The 20,314-nt window shown below is 36.1% G+C and overlaps 1 protein-coding gene across 1 annotated transcript in view; it reads left to right on the forward strand.

The window, feature by feature from the left end:
• The first annotated feature begins 265 nt into the window (after positions 1 to 265).
• Cmtr1 (Cap methyltransferase 1) overlaps positions 266 to 20,314 on the forward strand; it is a 378,564-nt gene continuing 358,515 nt past the window's right edge. The window contains exons 1-2 of the mRNA XM_090398617.1: positions 266 to 387; positions 19,216 to 19,332. Of these exons, the coding sequence (XP_090254743.1) occupies positions 366 to 387; positions 19,216 to 19,332 (139 nt within the window). The 5' untranslated portion in view covers positions 266 to 365. The remainder of the gene's footprint in view (positions 388 to 19,215; positions 19,333 to 20,314) is intronic.

Here is a 20,314-nt window from a genome sequence, read left to right on the forward strand (position 1 = left end):
ACGTCTCAAAGATTTTGATGCCCCTCCCCCTCTAGTATAATAGTCAGCCAAATTCTGAAAAAGTATAATATAAATATGTATAAATATGTACATTTCAGATTGCCTCCCAAAATATTTAAATTGCCCCACGTTGAAATTACAGTACTTCGTGGTATCACATTGCCAAGTGATACTACGAAGTACTGTAATACCAATGATATTTTCTTTTAAATATTGTTTCTTAAAAATCCACGATTAGTTTGTAGGTGACGCAGTTGTACAGAAATGGGTCCGTTTATGATAGTGTGTTGAGTGTTTGGAATTATTATTATGATATATATATTTTTATTCAGTTTTATTTTTTAAAAAAAGGACACAGTTCAACGATGGATGCAATGAAAATGTTTGGTAAGAAAGCCATTCGAAGGATTTATGCTGACAATGAAAAAATTATAACCAAAGTTTGGTTGAATCGAAATTGTCGTGATTGCTATTTGATGTGCGTTTTAGTGTTTAACCGAAAGTAAAACTTAAATGGTTTGACACTTAAGATAAAAACAAAAACGAAATCCAGAATAAACAGAAGAATATGTCACTCTTTGAAACAACTGGTTACGTTAAATATGCATATATTTAAAGATGTTGATCCAGTTGTTTTATTTTTTTCACTGATTTTCTACAGTGTATGTATGTGCGCGCTCGCTCGCGTCGAGGGATTGAGCACAATAGCGTTTTGGTCTCCAAAATAATAATAGTGTATTTTTCAACGTTTTGAATTGAAATTAGTAGTTGCAGTTGAATTTATATTTGATATAGTTCAAGATTTGAAAGGAGATATTCAATTGTTTGATGATGATGCCAAGTTGATTAGTACTAATAGTACACACCTTTCTTGTACTTTTGCTACATGAGGATTTGAATAGGTTGGTGGTTTGGTAGATGAACATCAGTTCACTGTTGCAAAGTGTAATGTATATCATGCATACCCTTTGGTTACAAAATGAGATTAGATGTACTCTACCATATTCGCAAAGTTTCACTTCAGGAAGAAGAAGAAGAGGTAGGGAATCTGTGAATGTTAGTCGCTGATGAGTTGAATTTCAGGAAACACATTGTAAAAGTTACTTCAGAAAACTGCTATGAAAGTCAACGAAAGCAGGGATAAGAAGGTGGTTGGGCCCCCAGGCATTGCTTAGGCTACATTTGGATTTTTTTTACACAGATCTATTTTCATAGAAATATATGGGTGATAAGGAAAGAAGTTTAGGGATAAGTGATAATGCAAGCTTAGGACTGCAGAATAGTATTATTACGTGACACCTCCAAGGAGTCCAAAGCCTCATCGAGGGAGGGCACCCACTCCATGGCTCTCAGCCTCCACCACTCAGTACCATATTGAGTGGTGGAGGCTGAAATATGTGAAATATTAAATATAATAACAGATTCAGAGAATGTGGCTTGCAGAACTTGACCACTCTGAAGAGTAATATGATTAAGATAAGTTGAGACATTATTATTGATAGACTCCCTTGAATGAAGTGTGGATTGATGGGAGTTCTTATTCAACCAAAACACATATCACGTGCTTTGGTTGAATAAGGCTGAACGTTCTTGCAGTTTCTCAAGGATTAGGCGAGTAAAAAGACAAAGATTACAAGAAGATTTTCTGGTTGAGAGTGCTGAATGAGTGAGCATTGCTAGTGTGTGCTGAGTGCACAATACCAAATGTATTCAATATATTTAGGCCTCAGTGTGGTGATACAATGCATTTCAGGAGGTCAACTTTTGTATTGTATAAACACAAGGCATATCCACCTGAAAGTAATACTGAAATGTTTGGATTTATTCAGGGGAAAAAAAAAATCAGTACTGATCATGCGCTCGCTATCCACTTGATTGTACGTGGTTATCACAACTATTATTGCTGTAACTTGATCTCTTAAAATATTTAGCATGCACATTTAAGATAACAAACAGAATCTAGAGTATTAGCTGATTTCCTGCATTTGGTTTTAAAGGCATAAGTTAGTTTTGGTGATACCTTTTGATGCAAGTAGGTCCTCCATGTTTTGGCTATTGGAATGACCTGTTTGTGAATCTGAGCTTATCTATCTTGGATGGCAGATATATATATTTTTTTAATTGTTGTTATGGTTTTTATAACCTCCCCACCCTCAGTATGGTGATAAGTTAACAATAGAATGCATGTAGTTGATGCAGATAAGACTGACATCCTAGTTCCATAGATGCAAAAGCAGCATTTCTAATTGATGACTAGATAGGAAAGCATCCTGTTGAGTTTTCATTATTATTTATATAATGGTTTTAATTAAAAACACAAGAGAGTGACAAGAAAATAAATATATTTAATTACATTGTTGCTGATGCTCTGGTTTTATGCCCATCATCTTCCAAGTACAAACAGTTTGTAACATTATGCAAAATGAGTTAATAGTGGGACCAGTTTAAAAATTTTAAAGGCCAGCACAAAGAACTAAAGTCATCATTGTGTTGAGCTGTTCCCATTCTTATTGTTAACTAACTGTTGCTGCTTGTGTACTGTGACAGTCTGTGCTCAAAAGATGCCAAATATCAAACTAATGAATATCAGCAACTAAGTAAATAAATATATTATTTATTTTCTTATCATATGTTGTGAATCAAAATCATTATTTAAAAAAAATGCTTGACATGACATAAGTCTTTCCATTTCTTTGAGGAAAGTATCTCATAATATGAAAAATAAGATTCTCAGTTACTGAAAGTGCTGGATTAAATTCATGTTCACTTATCTCCTAATTACTTACATAGGATCATAGAGATACCAGATTATCATCCCATCTTTTTCCTTGTATTAGGCTGATAGGTCCATTATGGCCAAGCAACTGGCCTTAGAAATCTAATTAATGCTCTGTTGGATAGTGACTGCTATCTGTCAGTTGTATGTGCTACGTCTATCACTTATTTCATACAAATCCCCCCTCCATGTGGGGGGGGGGGGCAACTATTTGCAGTAGAGAGGACCTCCCAGTAACGGTGCTTGCCCTTTTTGCTGTTCTCTTTTTCTCTTGCTTTTCCTCCCCATACTCTTCTCTCTACTTCAGCTGACACTTTTTATTATTATTATCCTGTTTTTCATACCATGATTACTGGGATCCAATGGCCTGCTGCTGTGTTTATCATGTGGTGTAATCCATGGACATCCAGAAAGGGGAATCCTTGTAGTCTTGCTCTAATATGCTAACCATATCTGCTCTCTAGCCAGAAGGCTGCGAGTTCAAATCCCACCATGGGCATGGATGTTTGTGATTGTCTTTGGAAGTGGTAGTGGTCGGCAGTAGATGGTGTTGGTGTAGTTGTGATCAGTTGGTGGATTGAGTGGCGGAGACAGAGTTGTAGAGCAGGTGCCCTCCCTCGATGAGTCTTGGACTCCCTGGAAGTGTCTATTAATAATAATAATAATTTTGGCCTCTGCTTAGGCAAGCAGGCAGTCCTGGATGGCTCAGTCAGGATCAACTGGCTAGTGAGCTTGCCTTCAGAGATCAGTGGTGTTGCAAGAAGTCTTCTATCCCATGGTCCTGGAATGGATTCCAAGGCTTGCTCTGGTGCGTCCAGAGTAATCCAGGCATTCCACTTCCATCTGCATTTATTGCTTGCAGGATAGGCATCCATGTGTGGCTCTGTGGTGGATAGAGAGCTCTGCCACCGAACAAAAAATCTCTTGAGCATGAATTCTTCATTCTCACAAAGTCCCAGCCAAGAGTACTGATGCCATAGATGCATCTTTTGATAAGAGGAATAAGATACAAAATAAGATAGGCGACATTAGTATAAATGTACTAGTGTTTCTCGTTATCCATGCAACAGGTGAAAAGCCAATAGCGAAAATATCATCTTTCTTTATTCAAAAGGGTTTAGAAAAATGGGCAGGATCCCTCAAGTAGAAGGAACTGCCATGGGAAGTCCACTCTTCCCTTTAGCCAACTTTTATGTAGAGCATTTAGAAGACATCCTTTTTTTCATCTATACACTTTCAACCATCATTTTGGGTTAGATATATAGATGACATTTTTGTGCTGTGGCCTCACAAAACCAGTAAGGTTTTGTGAGGCCACAGGTAATGTAACAACATGAGTTTATAGAAAACCCACTATCACTGGATGCTACATTCTTCAACAATCTGCACATTATTCTTCTCAAAAGACAGGAATCATAAAGTATTTAATTCGACCAGCTAAGACTAATTGTTCAACTCCCCATCACTTACAAGAAGAACTCTCAAATATCAAATGATATATGAAATTAAATGGCTTCTCAGAAAGGACTACACACACACACACACACACAACATCTGTTTGACTCCTACAAACCTAATCCCAAACAGCAAGGAATCACTACATTGAGTTCCAATCATCACATACATCTCTGGCATTTCAGAGCTGATTTCAAGAATTCTGAAGTAATATGGTTTAGTAGCAACTTTTATTCCCCTCTTCTAAAGATAAACACTTTCCTATGTCTCTCTCAGGTGTATACTTAGTTCCATGTGACTGCATTCTTTCCTACTTTGGACAAACTGGATGCTCATTAGAAAAAAGAATACAAGAACATCAATCATGTGGGCTTATGTGTTTGTTGTACATGTTGATTAATTTTGACAGTATAGACAAGAGCACAGACTGATAAGAAAATAACTATTTATCAACTTATTGCTGATATTTCGCCGGCATTCTTTCCAGCATCTTCAGAGCACAAAAAAAAAAAAAAAAAAAACAGTTTATCACAGTACGCAAGACAACCACAATCCAGTATAACAATGGAGCAAGTTTAGACAATTGTAATGTTTAAACAATACAATTGTTTAATTGTTTAATACAATTGTTCAATACAATTGTTAAAGTCCTAATTAGGTGCCATCTATGTTGGAAAAGAAAAAAAAAAAGAAAGAGAGAGACGGCAGATGTTAATTTGGTCTTAAGTTGACTGATCATTCAACATATCAAATTATAGATTGGGATCCCACCAACTCGCAGAAGAATGATAAGGTGTACATATTGAACAAAGTCACTTTCTGGCCTAAAGAAACAGTTAACAAACTGAAGCTCTTCCACATTAAAACACCCATGATATATGGAGCACCAAAAATTCACAAACCAGGTACACCCTTATACCCCATTGTGAATAGTATAAACAGTCCCACATATAAACTTGCTAGACATTTAGCCAAACTACTAGCCACTCTCACAAACAATTCTCCTTCTTTTGTTAAAAATTCTACCCACCTAAAAAGTATTTTAGAAAACCTTACCTTAAAAAGTTCAGACATAATGGTGAGTTTTGATATCATCATCATCATCAAATTCCTGCCATGTATCCTCAAGGGGTGTACAGGATATGACAGTACTACATGAAAAAATTACATCATTACTAACTTCCTATCTACAATTTTCCTCCAAATCAATCTGTTACTTGTCAAGACTCCAAAATTATCAGATCTTATATTTCTATCGTCTAAGGCACTTTGTACCGTATCAATCCACCTATATCTTGGCCTTCCTCTAGGTTGTTTTCCTGCCAACCTGGCAGAGAACACTTGTTTTGCTAATCTTTTCTCTCCCATTCTATTTAAGTGAACATACCACCTGAGATTAGCTCTGCTAATGCATTCCTGGATGCTGACAATGTCAAGTTCTTTCCTAATATCCTCATTTTTAATATGATATTGCCATTGATGCCATCTGTTCATGCCTCTAATCTTTCTCAGGACTCTCATATCTGCGGTCTCTAGTCTTTGGTCAAGTGTTTTACTTCTGACCCAGCTCTCAGATCCATCAGTTAAAACTGGTTTGAACACTGTCTTGTATACAGCTAATTTAGTGTTCCAACTAATTTCTCTCTTATTCCATATGAATTTATTCAATTGACTTCCCACCATACCAGCTTTGCTGATTCTGTTGTCTATTTCTATATTTAATTTACCATCTTCAGTAAAAATTGTGCCTAAGTAGCTGAAATGTTTTACTTGTTCCACAGGTTCTCCATTCACAACACAGTTGACATTTTCAACGATTCTGGCTATTTTCATTGTCTTTATTGCTGATCTTCATACCATATCTATTACAACAGCTATTCAAATTAGTCAGAGAATCTTGCAGACTTATAGCGGATTTCTTTAGAAGTATAACATCATTCGCATAAAGCAAAGAGCTGATATTAACATCTCCAATTTTGATATCAGGTTTAATACCACTTTCCTTCATAATGTGATCCATATAGATAATGAATAACAGAGGGGATAATGTACATCCTTGTCTCACACCAGATTTAACATTTAACATAACCATCTTCCTGTACATCGTTCAATTCTAACTGTCGACTTACAACTCAAATACAGACTAAGTATTGCTTGATATAATGCCCCATTGACACCATATAACTGTAGTGTATTGAATAGCTTCTCTCTTGGCACCTTGTCATATGCCTTTTCCGAATCGACAAAACTTAAATACAGATCTTTGTTATATTCCCATGCTTTCTCGACTATTTGTCGTAAAGTGAAGATCTGATCCTGACAGCCTCTATTTGGCCTGAATCCAGCTTGTTCTTCACCAAGCTTTTCTTCCACAATCTTCTCAACCGTTTCTCAAGTATACTTGCATAGATCTTGCCAGGAACACTCAGTAGGGAAATACCTCTGTAATTCTCACATTCAGTTTTATTTCCCTTTTTATATATGGGTACTATGAGAGCTCTACTCCAATCATCAGGAATTTGTCCCTCTGTCCGTGCCTTCTGAACTATGCTGTGCAGCCACTGTAAAACTTTTATACCACCATACTTCAGCATTTCTGGTCGAATATCATCTACTCCTGCTGCCTTTCCACATTTCAAGCCTTTGATGGCTTTTCTACTTCAAGTATGGATATGTATTCCTGACTGCATGCCTGGTCAGTGTTTTTTATCACTGTGCTGTCATCACTGCTTGTTTCATTTAGCAGTTTTTCAAAGTAATTACTCCATACTTCAAGGATATCTTTTTCTCCTGTTTTCATGTCACCTTTATCATCTCTAACTCCTTTTACAGCACTCTTTCCTCCATTCCTAAGCTTCTTCAACAACCTCCAGAATATTTTGCCACCTTCTTGATATTTATTTTCTATATTCTTGCCAAAGTCCTCCCATGATTTTTATTTAGCTAGTTTTACACACTATTTAGCTTTCTTACATTTGTCTCTGTATTCTTAAAGAGCACAGGATGACTTATTTGCCAGGAACTTTTGATATGCTTTCTTCTTTTCCTTCACTGCCTCTTTAACTTTCTGTGTCCACCAGGGAGTTCTGATTTTTTTTCCTTGCACACAACCTCACCACATCCCTCTCTGGCAGAATCAATCAATGTTTTCTTCAGAGTTTGCCACTGAATCTCCAAGGTTTGATTCCTGTTTTCAAACTCTTTCATTTTCTTTTCAATAATCTTTCTGTAAGTCTGCAGTTAACATCTGAGAGCTGCTCAACTTTTATTCGCTTTAAAACTTTCTTACATGTTATTCTTTTCAATATGAAATTCAATTTTATTCTGCTCAAGACTAAATAGTGATCACTTCCAATTTCAAATCCTCTGTACACTCTGGTGCCCTGCACCAGGGAGAAAACATCACTATCAACAATAACATAGTCAATGAGACTTTTCTTATTCCTAGCCTCTTCTCTCCATGTGAATTTGTGCACATTTTTATGTTGGAACATGGTGTTAGTAATAACCAGTCCATGTCCTGAGCAGAAATCCAACAGATATTTGAGTTTTGATATCACCTCACAATTCACAAATGTACCATTAATTGAAAAACCCTTGATTTATTAAAGTCACAATTTTCCTGTGATATATTTCAACGATTTAAAGTCACAGTGCAGGTAGGTTATTTTACATGGAAAGGAAAAACATACAAACAGTTAGGTGGGACAGCTATGGGCTCTCCTCCTTAGCCAACTTCTACATGGAACGCTTGGAAAAGGTAACTATCATTATAGCCACACTCAAACCAAGGCTTTGGCTATGCCATGTTGATGATGTGCTTGCTATTTGGCCACATGGCCCAGACACATTTGGATACATTCTTAGCACATTTAATAGTAAGCACCCAAAAATCCACATTACAATGGAACTGGATGCTAATGACCGTGTGTCCTTCCTGAATACACTAATCACATGTCTTCCAGATGGTTCCTTATCATTCTCGGTTTATAGAAAACTCATGCATATAGGAAGATATTTACACAACTATCACCCATCTCAACAATATGGTATTCTAAAAACACTTACCCACAGAGCTAGAGTGATTTGTTCCAATGACATTGCTTTCACTGCTGAACTCACTCACGTCACACCTTCTTGGCCAATGGCTATAATCTCCATAAGAGAGACCAAATACAAAATGCTCCCCAGAAATCCCCCCCCCCACTCTCTACCATAGAAGACTACAACAAAACTCTCACCATCCCATATATTAAAGGCACATCTTAAAAGATATCCAGCGTGCTTAACAAACACCAACTCTGCATTGTATATAAACCGTATGTGAAATTGGCTACTCTCATCCGTTCACCCAAGGACAGAATCTCTCCCTTATTGCATCTAGGAGTCTGTGAAGTGCCCTGTTTGTGTGATTGATACTATGAACAGACAGGAAGAACTGTGGACATCCGCATCGGTGAACATAAAAATACATCTGGCACTATTGCTATGGCAAGTCAGGTCTAGCAGACAATGCTTTAGATACCCCTGCACACAGGATCGATTGGAAAAAACAAAAGTGCTGCACAGAAGCTTTTGCAAGTCAGATAGGTTGTTCCTGGAATCAACAGAAGCCTTGAAACATACTCCCAACCTTAACAAGTATGACTGTATAAATTTGGGAGACGGTCATTTTAAGACCAAATTAACACCTGCTTTCTCTCTCTCTCTTTTTTTTTTTTTTTTTTTCAACATAGATGGTGCCTAATTAGGACTTTAGTCTTTGTGTTGTATGTTACAATTGTTTAAACTAGTCTCATTGTTATACCAGATTGTGGTTGTCTCGCATACTATGACAAACTGTTTTTTGTACTCTGAAGATGCTGGATAGAATACTAGCAAAATATCAGCAATAAGTTAATAAATAGTTATATTCTTATTAGTCTGTTTTTCTTATCTATACTGTTAAAAGTAATCAACAAGAACATAAATCATATATTTTCCACAAAAAATCCGATAATTCTGGATTAGCTCAACATGGAATAGAGACAGACCATAACGTTCTTTGGTCTGAAACAATAGATTAATACATAGATGTCAGTACAAATTTGAAATAAGGAGAGTGCTGAAGACATGCTTCACTGTCCTAACTTGAATCAGAATAACTGCCTATTCTTATGAAAAATATAGGAAAGTTTGATTAAAATAACATTCATTATAGTTTTTTTTTTTTTTTCAATTACTATTGAACCAAGAATGGTATTTTATAAAGACATAAGATCTTAAGAAACCAACTACAGACTACATCTATCTGATGATCTGTTGAGTATGATATAAGTTTTATATATATTTTAAAAACATAGATTTAATGACTAAAAACTGAGATAACTTATACAGATTTTAATAAGAATAATACGACTAGTTTCGGCTTATAACAGCCTTCCTCAGGTATTCTTAAAGGAAAAGAATAGTAATAAACATTGAAGTATCTAAACAAACTGGAAATTACAGGTAAAAATTGCCACACATAATTGATACACAAAAAACGTTGTATTTTATGTATTTGTTGCAATAAACAATGGCGTGCCATTATTTATTGCAAGTGTGCGTGCAGGCTCACATGAACGCCAATATTGAATAACCGCAGCATGGCTATCTGGGATGTTATAACTCAAATTGCTGTTTAAGTGGACATGGTTCAGCAGGATTTCCCTTGATTCTATGATTTTCCTCTCAAACTCATCATCGCAGTGAAAGATATTTTCTGATCTATCCCAGCAAACGGAGTGGCTTTGTTGATCATCATTAGGATTATTTGAAAAAAGAACATGACTGGATAATGCAGTTGCATGAGATCTTTTGTAAGAGATGTCTCTCTTATGCTCTTCTATACGTTGTTCAATAGATTTGTTAGTTTGTCCAAAATAAGGGATATTGCAATCGTACCATAATTTATATACACCTGGATATTTTAGGTTGTGATGAGTAGGTTTTGGATGGCTGATTAGAGAATCATCCCATTTTCTGATCTATCCCAGCAAATGGAGAAGCCACTCCGTTTGCTGGGATAGATCAGAAAATATCTTTCGCTGTGATGATGAGTTTGAGAGAAAATTGTAGAATCGAGGGAAATCCTGCTGAACCTGTCCACTTAAACAACAATTTGAGTTATAACATCCCAGATAGCTATACTGCAGTTATTCAATATTGGCGTTCATGTGAGCCTGCACGCATATTTGCAATAAACAATGGCACGCCTGTTAGAACAACTTGAAAAAATGCAACTTTTTTATGTATCAATTATGTGTGGCAATTTTTACTTGTAATTTCCAGTTTGTTTAGATACTTCAATGTTTATTACTATTCTTTTCCTTTAAGAATACCTGAGGAAGGCTGTTATAAGTCGAAACTAGTCGTATTATTCTTATTAAAATCTTTATAAGTTATCTCAGTTTTTAGTCATTAAATCTACGTTTTTAGAATCTATCACAACAACCAAGTAAAAGCCGATTTTCTCTCTCTCCCTCTCTCTCTCTCACATATATATATATATATATATATATATATATACACAATTTATTTTTATTCTGTTATGATTAACCTTTTCTTCAATTAAAGCATACCACTATTGGTGACTTAACATCATTATTATTATTATTATTATGGCAACTCCAAGGAGTCCTTAGGCTCATCGAGGGAGGCCTAAAACATCATATCAAGAACAACTATTCCACATTCGCACAGTATCTATCATACTTTGCTTTGAATTCATTTACAGTCATGGCATCCACAACAAACTCTGGCAACTTATTCCACTCATTCACCACTCTCCAAGTAAAAAACCTAGTTCTAACACCCTTGCTAACTACACTCTTGCTCAGTTTCCATGGATGGCCCCTAGTTCTCCCATCACCAGACCTGTTCTGAAAAATTGCCTCTGAATTAATCTTGTAAAAACCCTTCAGTAATTTGAATGTCTCAATCATATCAACCCACAGATCTCCAACCTGTTCTCGTAAGGTTCATTCCATAGACCAGCTATCAACTTGGTCACTCGCAAATTGTTTGCATATACTACCTTGTAACAACTATTTTTTAAGCCACTGATGATGGTCTGTTCATTCCAGACTGAAATATACGGCAGTATATTTAATAAATAATACTTTCACCTTGTGTTTTCGTGTATATATTGTTTAGGATCTCTCAAACATGTTAAGAAACTACATGCTGGTGATATTCTTGCAGAAACATCATGTGACATGTTGGAAAAATTGACTTCTTTATATACTAAAAATAAACTGAACTTACGTGTTCCTGACACATAAGATGATGTATTAAGCATTTTTTCCAGAGGATAAAATGGATACTGGTTGTCCATATTTTCCTAAATCAATAGATTAATATAAGCCTGACAAAAATAAGCACTCAACATTGGACAAGTCTACAAAGCCAAAGCAATAGGAAAATTTTTACAGTGGAACTGTCTTGATCTGCATTCTGTTCTCACAGGAACCATGTTTTTCTAGATGGATGCCAATGTGAAAAATGGACCAAACTGACTGGAATGCTTTTTCCCATCTTGCACAAAATGTAATGCTGAAGCAGTCAGTCAGACATCTATCAGTGAAGGATGTATTGCCCAGATAGTTATTACTATCTGGACAATACAATTTGGTACATACTTCACTGCTTAATTATAGCTGTTGCTACCTAAACAATACAATCTGTTACATCCTTCACTGATAGATCTCTGACTGACTGCTTCAGCATTACATTTTGCACAAGATGGGAAAAAGCATTCCAGTCAGTTTGGTCCATTTTCCACATTGGCATCCATCTAGAAAAACATGGTTCCTGTGAGAACAGAGTGCAGATCAAGACAGTTCCACTGTAAAAAATTTTCCTATTGCTTTGGCTTTGTAGACTTGTCCAATTCAGAAATAACATCATGTTTTCCACTCTATCCAAGCCTTGGTAGAATCCAGAGTGCCAAGCAGGCAAAAAAAAAAAAAGGTGGGTGGGTGGGTATATATATTTTGTATATCCTACCCATCTAATTTAACAACTTTTAAGAGCATGCTAGGGTGAAAGCATTGTGTGAGAGGTCTGGATCAAAAATAATCTTGGATCCAGTTTACATCATTGATTAATCAAACAGCCAGTGAAAAAATTGTATGAGATAAAAAAAAAAAAAATGAAAGGGAGGTATAAAACACACCATTTTGTCTACCTTGGAATATATGATATGTTGTTGTTGCTGATCCTAAAGCTACTGCAGACATTTGAGGAAACAATTTTGGTAGCAACTCAGCAGCAACTTCATACCCTCTTGAATTTTTAATATTGAAAGAGTAACAAGAAAAACAGTGGCTAAACTTTTCTGCCAATGGAATTGAACCAAAACAATCAGCCATCTGTAAAGGACCTAAAAAGAGCTCTTTTACTGTCTCACCTCGCCTCACCTCAGTGAAGTAGGTCCTGATGACATCCATTATGAAATGATAAAATGTTTTCCATCATCTACAGGGTGTTCGGGATAAATTTGACAGTTTCGTAAGGAAAAAGAAAATCTTCTTTGTATCTATTAAATTTAATGAATTGACAAAAAAACATTACAGGCAGATTTAATTACAATACTATCAACAAGATTTACTCAAAATAACCACCATTAGCATCGATCACAGCTTCAATTCTGCTTCGGAACCTCGAACAAGCTGATGCTACAGTCTCCCTGGGAAGGGCCGCAAAAACTGTTTTAATTTTATCCATTAACTGGGCTTTTGTATTACTGGAAGTGCGATTGGTGTCTTTTTCAACTGCGCCCCATACAAAATAATCCATGGGGTTAAGGTCTGGGGAGTTTGGAGGCCTAACATTTGGACTGGTGAAGTCGTAGAAATTTTCAGACAACCATTTTTGACTTTTCCCAGAGGTGTGGCAAGGGGCCGAATCCTGCTGCTATACATACGGCCTACCATTGGCTACCCTTGTTATCCAGGGCTTGACTACAGTTAGCAACTTCACGAACAAAGCCCGAATTCCAATGCCAGGGTTCTTCAACACCTGTTCCTGCAGATTTGCGAGGAATTCTGCTGTACGAACGCAATCAGATCGTCTGCTAGGGATCTTTCTTCTTGCTACATCCTCGTAGTCACCATTGCAAGTCTCTAGTTCATGCCTGATTGTTTTTACTGTATTCAGGGAGCATTGGGCAGCAGTCGTAATATCCTTATTTTGATGGCGGGCACGAATCATCATGATACAAGTTATTCTCTTCCATGATTCAGGTGGGTTCCAGCTATCCATCCTTTCTGACATCTTGTATATGAATGAAGAAGGGTCCAAACTTTTAAATGAAGAGAAGTGTGTGTTAATACATGTAACTTACGGAAAAATATAATTAATTATAAATATGTCAAATTTATCCCGAACACCCTGTATATGGATTGCCTTCTTGTACTCTACAACAGAATACTTGCAAAGGAAGAGCTTCCAGTTTCTTAGCTTAAGGCAATTGTATTTATTGTATACTTTGTGATCCCAAAATCAGGAAATGATCCAACACAAGCAATCAATTACTGACCTATTGCTCTTACCAGCTGTCCGTGTAAGGTATTGGAGAATATGCTTCATTTCAGACTTCTCTGATCGATCTTCTCTGCAAAACACAATGTGGCTTATATAGACATCGTTCAATGTTGGACAGTTTGGTTCATTTAGAAACAAGTATTACAGATGCATTTCTGAAACAAAAACAACTGGTTTCGGTGTTCTTTGACATGGAAAAAGCTTATGATGTAGCCTGGAGATATGGTATATTAAAAGACTTCTTTTTAACCTAGGCCTCAGAGGGCACATTTCTGTATTTATTAAAAACTTTGTCTAGCCGAGTTATTATTCCAGTACAGCAGAGTAGCTGCAGTATGCTGTTATATCAAGAAGTTGTTCCTTAAGGCTCTGTCTTAAGTGTGACACTCTTTGCTGTCAGAGTTAACTCAAACACATCTTCTTTCTACTGTATGTAATGCTCTATGCTGATGACATCACAATTTACTATCATTCTTTTAACACGAGGGTAACTGAAAGACTACTGTAGCAAACAAATGATTGTCTCTCTCCATGGGTTCTTTGTAATGGTTTCAGCAGTTAAAAGTGTCGATGCACACTTCTGCCAGAAACACTCTTCATCAAGATCCTGAGTTAAGAATGGGACAAACTATTATTCCATTAGTAACAGATGCTAACTTCTCAGGACTCATCTTTGACAGAAAGCTTGCATTCTTGCATACTTTCATTACCTAAGAGAAAAGGATAAGAGTACATCAGATCTCCTTTGCACTCTAATCTCTACTGAAAGCATACAGATCAGTCTTCATTGCTTCACCTTTATTGTATACATACATGTTGCTGGTTTATGGCTCTCAAGTATGGTTTTGCAAAGCAGAGTAGCCTGCAATGGTTTGATCCCATCCATCATCAGGGTATATGGATAGCCACTAGTGTCCTTCACATATCTTCCACTCAAAGTCTGTATGTTGAAGCCAATGTTATATACTATCTAAGTGATAGAGCTAGAAGCAGTTGACTCATAACTATACCCTAAAGATAAATTATCTTCCTGATCATCCTATATGGGCTAATATCTTTTCACTGTTTTGGTGCATTCAGGATCACACAGGATTGACTGTCATACATCGCTTTATGTGTGTTAAAGAGATTTTGCAAGCTGACACTATTTCCTGCACCAAACATAAGAGCATTCCTCCGTGGCATGTTTGTACTGTATCCTGTAACCTCTCACTGTGCCAGCTAAGGAAGTCTCACACTATCATTGTCATGCAATTATTTAATGCACACAAAGCAGAACACTCTGATTTCCTTCCCATATATATACTGATGGTTCAAGGTCTGAGACCTCAGTTGTGCTTCCTAACATTACTATATCCAGATAGATACCACTTGATTGCAATAATTATACAGCAGAGTTGCTTATATTTATGCATTAAAAAAAAAAAAAAAACTGCTACCAAAAGTGTGTAATTTATACAGGCTCATTGAGTTCTTTACAGGCCATCTTGTCTCGTGTATAATCCACATCCAGTGCTTAGTAAGGTTTTACAAACTGAAGATCCTTAATTCTGGTGTTTTTCAGCTGTTCTAGATTGTTGGTCATTTTGGAATTGAGAAATGAGACTGCAGCTGCTAGATCAGTTCATAGTTTTTTGACATGCTATTTGACAACCCCATATATAGACTGCAGGAAGTTTATAAGATCAAAACTAGTCATCCTGTTGCTCACATCATAGCAGTAAGTATCAACAACAAATTGCATGAGATTTAGCCTGAAATTGGCAGTCATGCCAACATGGAAACAGACGAAAGTTGTTCTTGCTATGTACTTGCATTGGTCACAGTCATCTTACACATTCCTATTTACGGACATCTGATGACTCACCTATACATGAACAATTCAATATGCATCTCACCATTTGTCATGTTCTGGTGGAGTTACAAACTTCACTCAAGAAGAGAACGAAATGAATTTTTTACTTATCTCTCTAAGCCACATACCCTCAGGCAGATCTTATGAAACTCAGACAAACTGCATGAAGTTTTTAACTTTTTATACACACATATTTGATTATATATTCTGCTTATATGTAGATACTGATTTGCTTAACTTAATGTTTTAAAATTTGCTTTTGTATATAACATAATATTCACTATTTTATCTTTATTACTTTTTATTATTACTTTGAGTACTGCTGTAATCTTGGCTTGGCTCACTATGACCCTTGTTGTCCCACCAATGAATCCTAATTAGCAACTAACCAACTGATACAAAGGTAACAAGGTTTTAGGAGGTGAAACTTCCTAAAACCTTACCTTTGTATAAGACCGCCCAAATCTTTCAGCTGGAAAGCCTTTATAAAAGGTCTTTGTATTCTTAACAGGAATTCAAACTTGAGTGTTATAAACTCAGCTACAAAGGCTCAAAGTAAAGAGCTTTGGAAATATTATTAAGAGAGACCGTCAGGGACTCATCGAGGGAGGTAACATACTACATGCATCAGCTGTCATGCTTGTTTTTGAATTCATTCACACTACTTGCACACACACAGCATCCAATGACAATTCATTCCAATCATCTACCACTCCATGAGAGGAAAAATCTAGCTCTAACCTCTTTCTTGACCTCATTTGTTCTCAGCCTTCAAAGGATGCCCTCTTGTCCTTTCCCCATCCTCCATAAAATGAAAAATTCCAACTTAATTCCTGTATGATTCCTTCAGAAGTTTATAGGTCTCAATCATATCACCCTTCTTTCTCCTGTTTGCTAGTGTCTGCAGTCTAAATTCTCAATTTCAATATCTCACAATTTTGATATCATGTAACCTTTTCAACTCGAAGTGCATCGCCTTACATTTTGCAACATTAAATTGACAACTGTTGTCTTTTGCCCACTCTGTCAATTCATCTTTATCATTCTATAGGACATCTTTATCAACTGTTGCCCTCTCCAGTTTTGTATCATCAGCAAACAGCTGAATATCCCTCTTTAAATCTTTCCCTATATCAATAATATACAAATTAAAGAGTAGTGTCTCTAGTACAGAGCCCTGCGGCACTACTATACACTACCCTCTGATGTCTGTCTTCATCCCTCTGCCATCCATGCTACAAGCCTGATATCTATCCTTATTTCTTCCAATTTATATAGCTGTTTTCTAATGTGGTATTATGTTAAATGCTTTTGAAAAGTCAGCGATATCATGGTGACATTTCTTTTATCCAGTTCTCTGTAACATTATTATAAAATGTAAATAAGTTACTAAGGTAGGACTTACCACTTACCTCTGCTGACCACCATAGAGTATTATTCCTATCCGCCCATTCCTGAATTTTACCTTTAACCAACTTTTTCAGTATTTTAATTAGAATTACCTTTATGCGATGGAACTATCTTATCCTTTTTCCACTTCCTTGGAACTTGCCAGAGCTAGACTTAGATTAAGCAACTTCATCAGATTCACTGCCAGTTCTCTTGCACCTTTTTGTAGTACAGAGGTTGCTATACCATCCAGTCCCACTGCTGTATTAACATTGAAAATTTTCAGTATGCTTAGCACATCCAGTTTGTCTATCTTAATTCTCACATCAATCTCCATTACATTGATAACTGCAGACTCTCCACATGGATGATATACTCTTGCAAATTGATTATTTAGTAGTCTGTTTTCTCTGTCACTTTCCTGCCATTGACACTGAGTAAAGTTATTCTTCCATAAACATTCTGTCTCTTTGTTACCTATCAATAAAGCACTTTTGGATTTACTTTGGCTTGCTTAGATAATTTTCCCTCATTATCTGATTTATCCTTCCTTACTGTACCAGTCACCCTCTTTCTTTTCTTTTTCTTTTTTTTTTTCTGAATCAACTCAACTGTTTCTATCACTTAGATGGAAGCAGTTGTCTCTTAAATATGCCTTAAAATATAAAGTCTTCCAGAGAGCATCCTATGTGGACTAGTATATTTTGTCTTCATTGGAAAGTTCAGTATCACAGACATCAAACTATCTTACATTCATTTGGATAATGCAAGCTGTTGGCATGAATGTTGTCAACGTTACTTGCAGCAAACTTAATAGCATTCTTCCATAGCAGGTTTGCACTTCATCCTCTATCTACCTGCAGTTGCTTAATTCAGCAGTTCCCAAACTGTGTGCTGCAGTGCCCTCAGGCACCACAAAATATTCCAATATTTTCACTGAAATAACTGCACCAACTGCACACTGCAACTGTTAATTAGGCCTATGTTCTGACTTTGGGTGCCGTTAACCAAAAAAGTTGGGAACCACTGGCTTAATACATACAGATCAGCCCACTCTGATTTCTTACCCATCTATACTGATGGTTCAAGATCTCTCAGTTGGCTGTGCTTCTGTGTTCTCTGGTATTATTACATCCAACCAGATCTCACTTGATTGCAGTAATTATGCAGTAGAGTTGAATGCCATTTGAATTTGTACATATAAAAGAAAACTGCTACCACAAGTTTGTAATTTATATAGACTCATTGAGTTCTTTACAGGTCATCTCGTCTCCTATGTATAATCCACATATGCCAATGCTTAATTTCAGACTTAATCTCATGCAATCACTTTGTGATTGCATGAGATTAAGTCTGAAATTAAGCATTGGCAGTTTAGTCAATATAGAAACAGAAGACAGGAATTTGTTCTTGCTAAGCTCTGCATAGGTCATAGTCATCTTACACATTATTATTCTAGGAAAAATGCAACATGCATTTTTCCTAGAATAATATGCAACACCCTTTGTCATATTCTGGCAGATTGCCAGAACTTTAGGTGTGAGATGAATTTCATTGCCCAGTGTGAAATCGCCACCTTGCTTATTGGAGGCTTGAAGTGGCTTGAAAAAAGTTACAAAAAATATATATAGAATTGATAAAAATGGCAAAAAAAATCCTTAGCTCACCCACAGTACAAAAATTTGCTGTAGGTTTATAATAACCTTTTCTGAGTGGGAACCACACACAAAAAAAACTTCAAGAGAGAAATGAAATTTTTTTACTTATCTGGTCAAGCCATATACACTCAGGCAAATGTTATTGGACTTGGACAAATTGCATGATGTTTTTAACTTTTTACAAAGAATTAATTTATACAAACATATTTGATTATAAATTCTATTTATTTATATATACTGCATTGCTTAACTTATTAGGAGATAAGCAAAGTCCAGTGCCAACTCCCACTGGAGGTAGTACTGGACTATACTATGCTTCATCATCCCTGCTTCAGGTTATAATTTTGTGTGTTGCTACTTCTAGTGGCAGCATACAGAATTATAAACCTGAAAAATCTATTTATGATATAAATAGATTTTTCAGGTTTGCAACTGATTTGAAGTTCATGTTACTATGAGGGTAATATAAATGAATTTCCATGTTTCAGTATTAAATAAGCATTTTTTATTTTTAGATTCTTCTGGCAATGATAAAGAAGAACTGACTGTGAGAGTAAGAGTTATACAATCACCCCCTAAGAAGAACAGAAGCCATCTTTGGATGAAACAAACATGTGATAAGAAAGAGAAAGGTAATGACTGATTCTTATATTTAAATAAGGGACCAAATATTTCTGTAGTATGAATATACTGAGTGCACAAAAGTTGTGAATTGTAAGGGAGTAGGATGTTTTTCACTACTATTTTTTATTGTTTGTGTGTGTGTGTGTGTGTGTGTGTGTGTGTCTCACCCCCTCTCCCCTCAAATATGGAACTTTGAACTGTTGGTGAGGCAGAAACCAAGCTGATATTAGCAACTTGCAAGTCATGTGCTAAAAGTCACAGTAGTAGAGAAAGAAAGTAGTATTAATTTTAAAATGCATTATGTTCCTGTAATCCATCTGAGAATCTTTTCTAATGATCATCATGACTACGAATTTCTAGGATGGAGGAACCTTTAAGTTATTTTCAGTTGAAGGTGAGTTGATTTCCCATACAGAGATGACAAGGTTTTTTTTTTATTAAATGAGGTTTTTCCTTCCATCGAAAAGATAAATTAACTGGAGAACACACAATTCTGTTTCTTCTTGGGTGTGTCAATCTGAAGATTGATTTGTTGTAGCAGTACGCCATAGCAACTTATCTTGTGCTCTCCTTTTGTTTCTTTATAAATTTTAACTTGAGTTATTATTGTTAAGTTGTGTTTATATAGGAGAGTCTTGGTATGACTCTTGGCTTCTTTCCTTCTATTGTCCCCTCCATTATTTCTGTAAGCAATCCTCCATGTCTCAGGTGGTTCAATTAAGCCTTTTTTTTTTCTTATTATTGATGTGGTTTCAGTAGTAACCGTTCTTCTTGAGCCATGTTTAGCACTTCTTCATTAGTCTTTCTTTCTATCCAACTAGTTCTCATCATCCTTCTCCAGCACTAAAGTTCAAATACCTCCAAATGTTTGGGTTTTTTTGTTTAAGTCCATGCCTCACAACCATCTAATGCTGTGCTCCATACGTGTGTTCACCAGTCTCTTTTTGTTTAGTTGAATGATGATCCTTTATTATTAAAAATTCCTTTTTT

The sequence above is a fragment of the Typopeltis vanoorti genome, chromosome 10, assembly GCF_054136105.1.
Source record: "Typopeltis vanoorti isolate ZY-2024b chromosome 10, IOZ_Tvanoo_1.0, whole genome shotgun sequence".
Classification (NCBI taxonomy): Eukaryota; Metazoa; Arthropoda; class Arachnida; order Uropygi; family Thelyphonidae; genus Typopeltis; species Typopeltis vanoorti.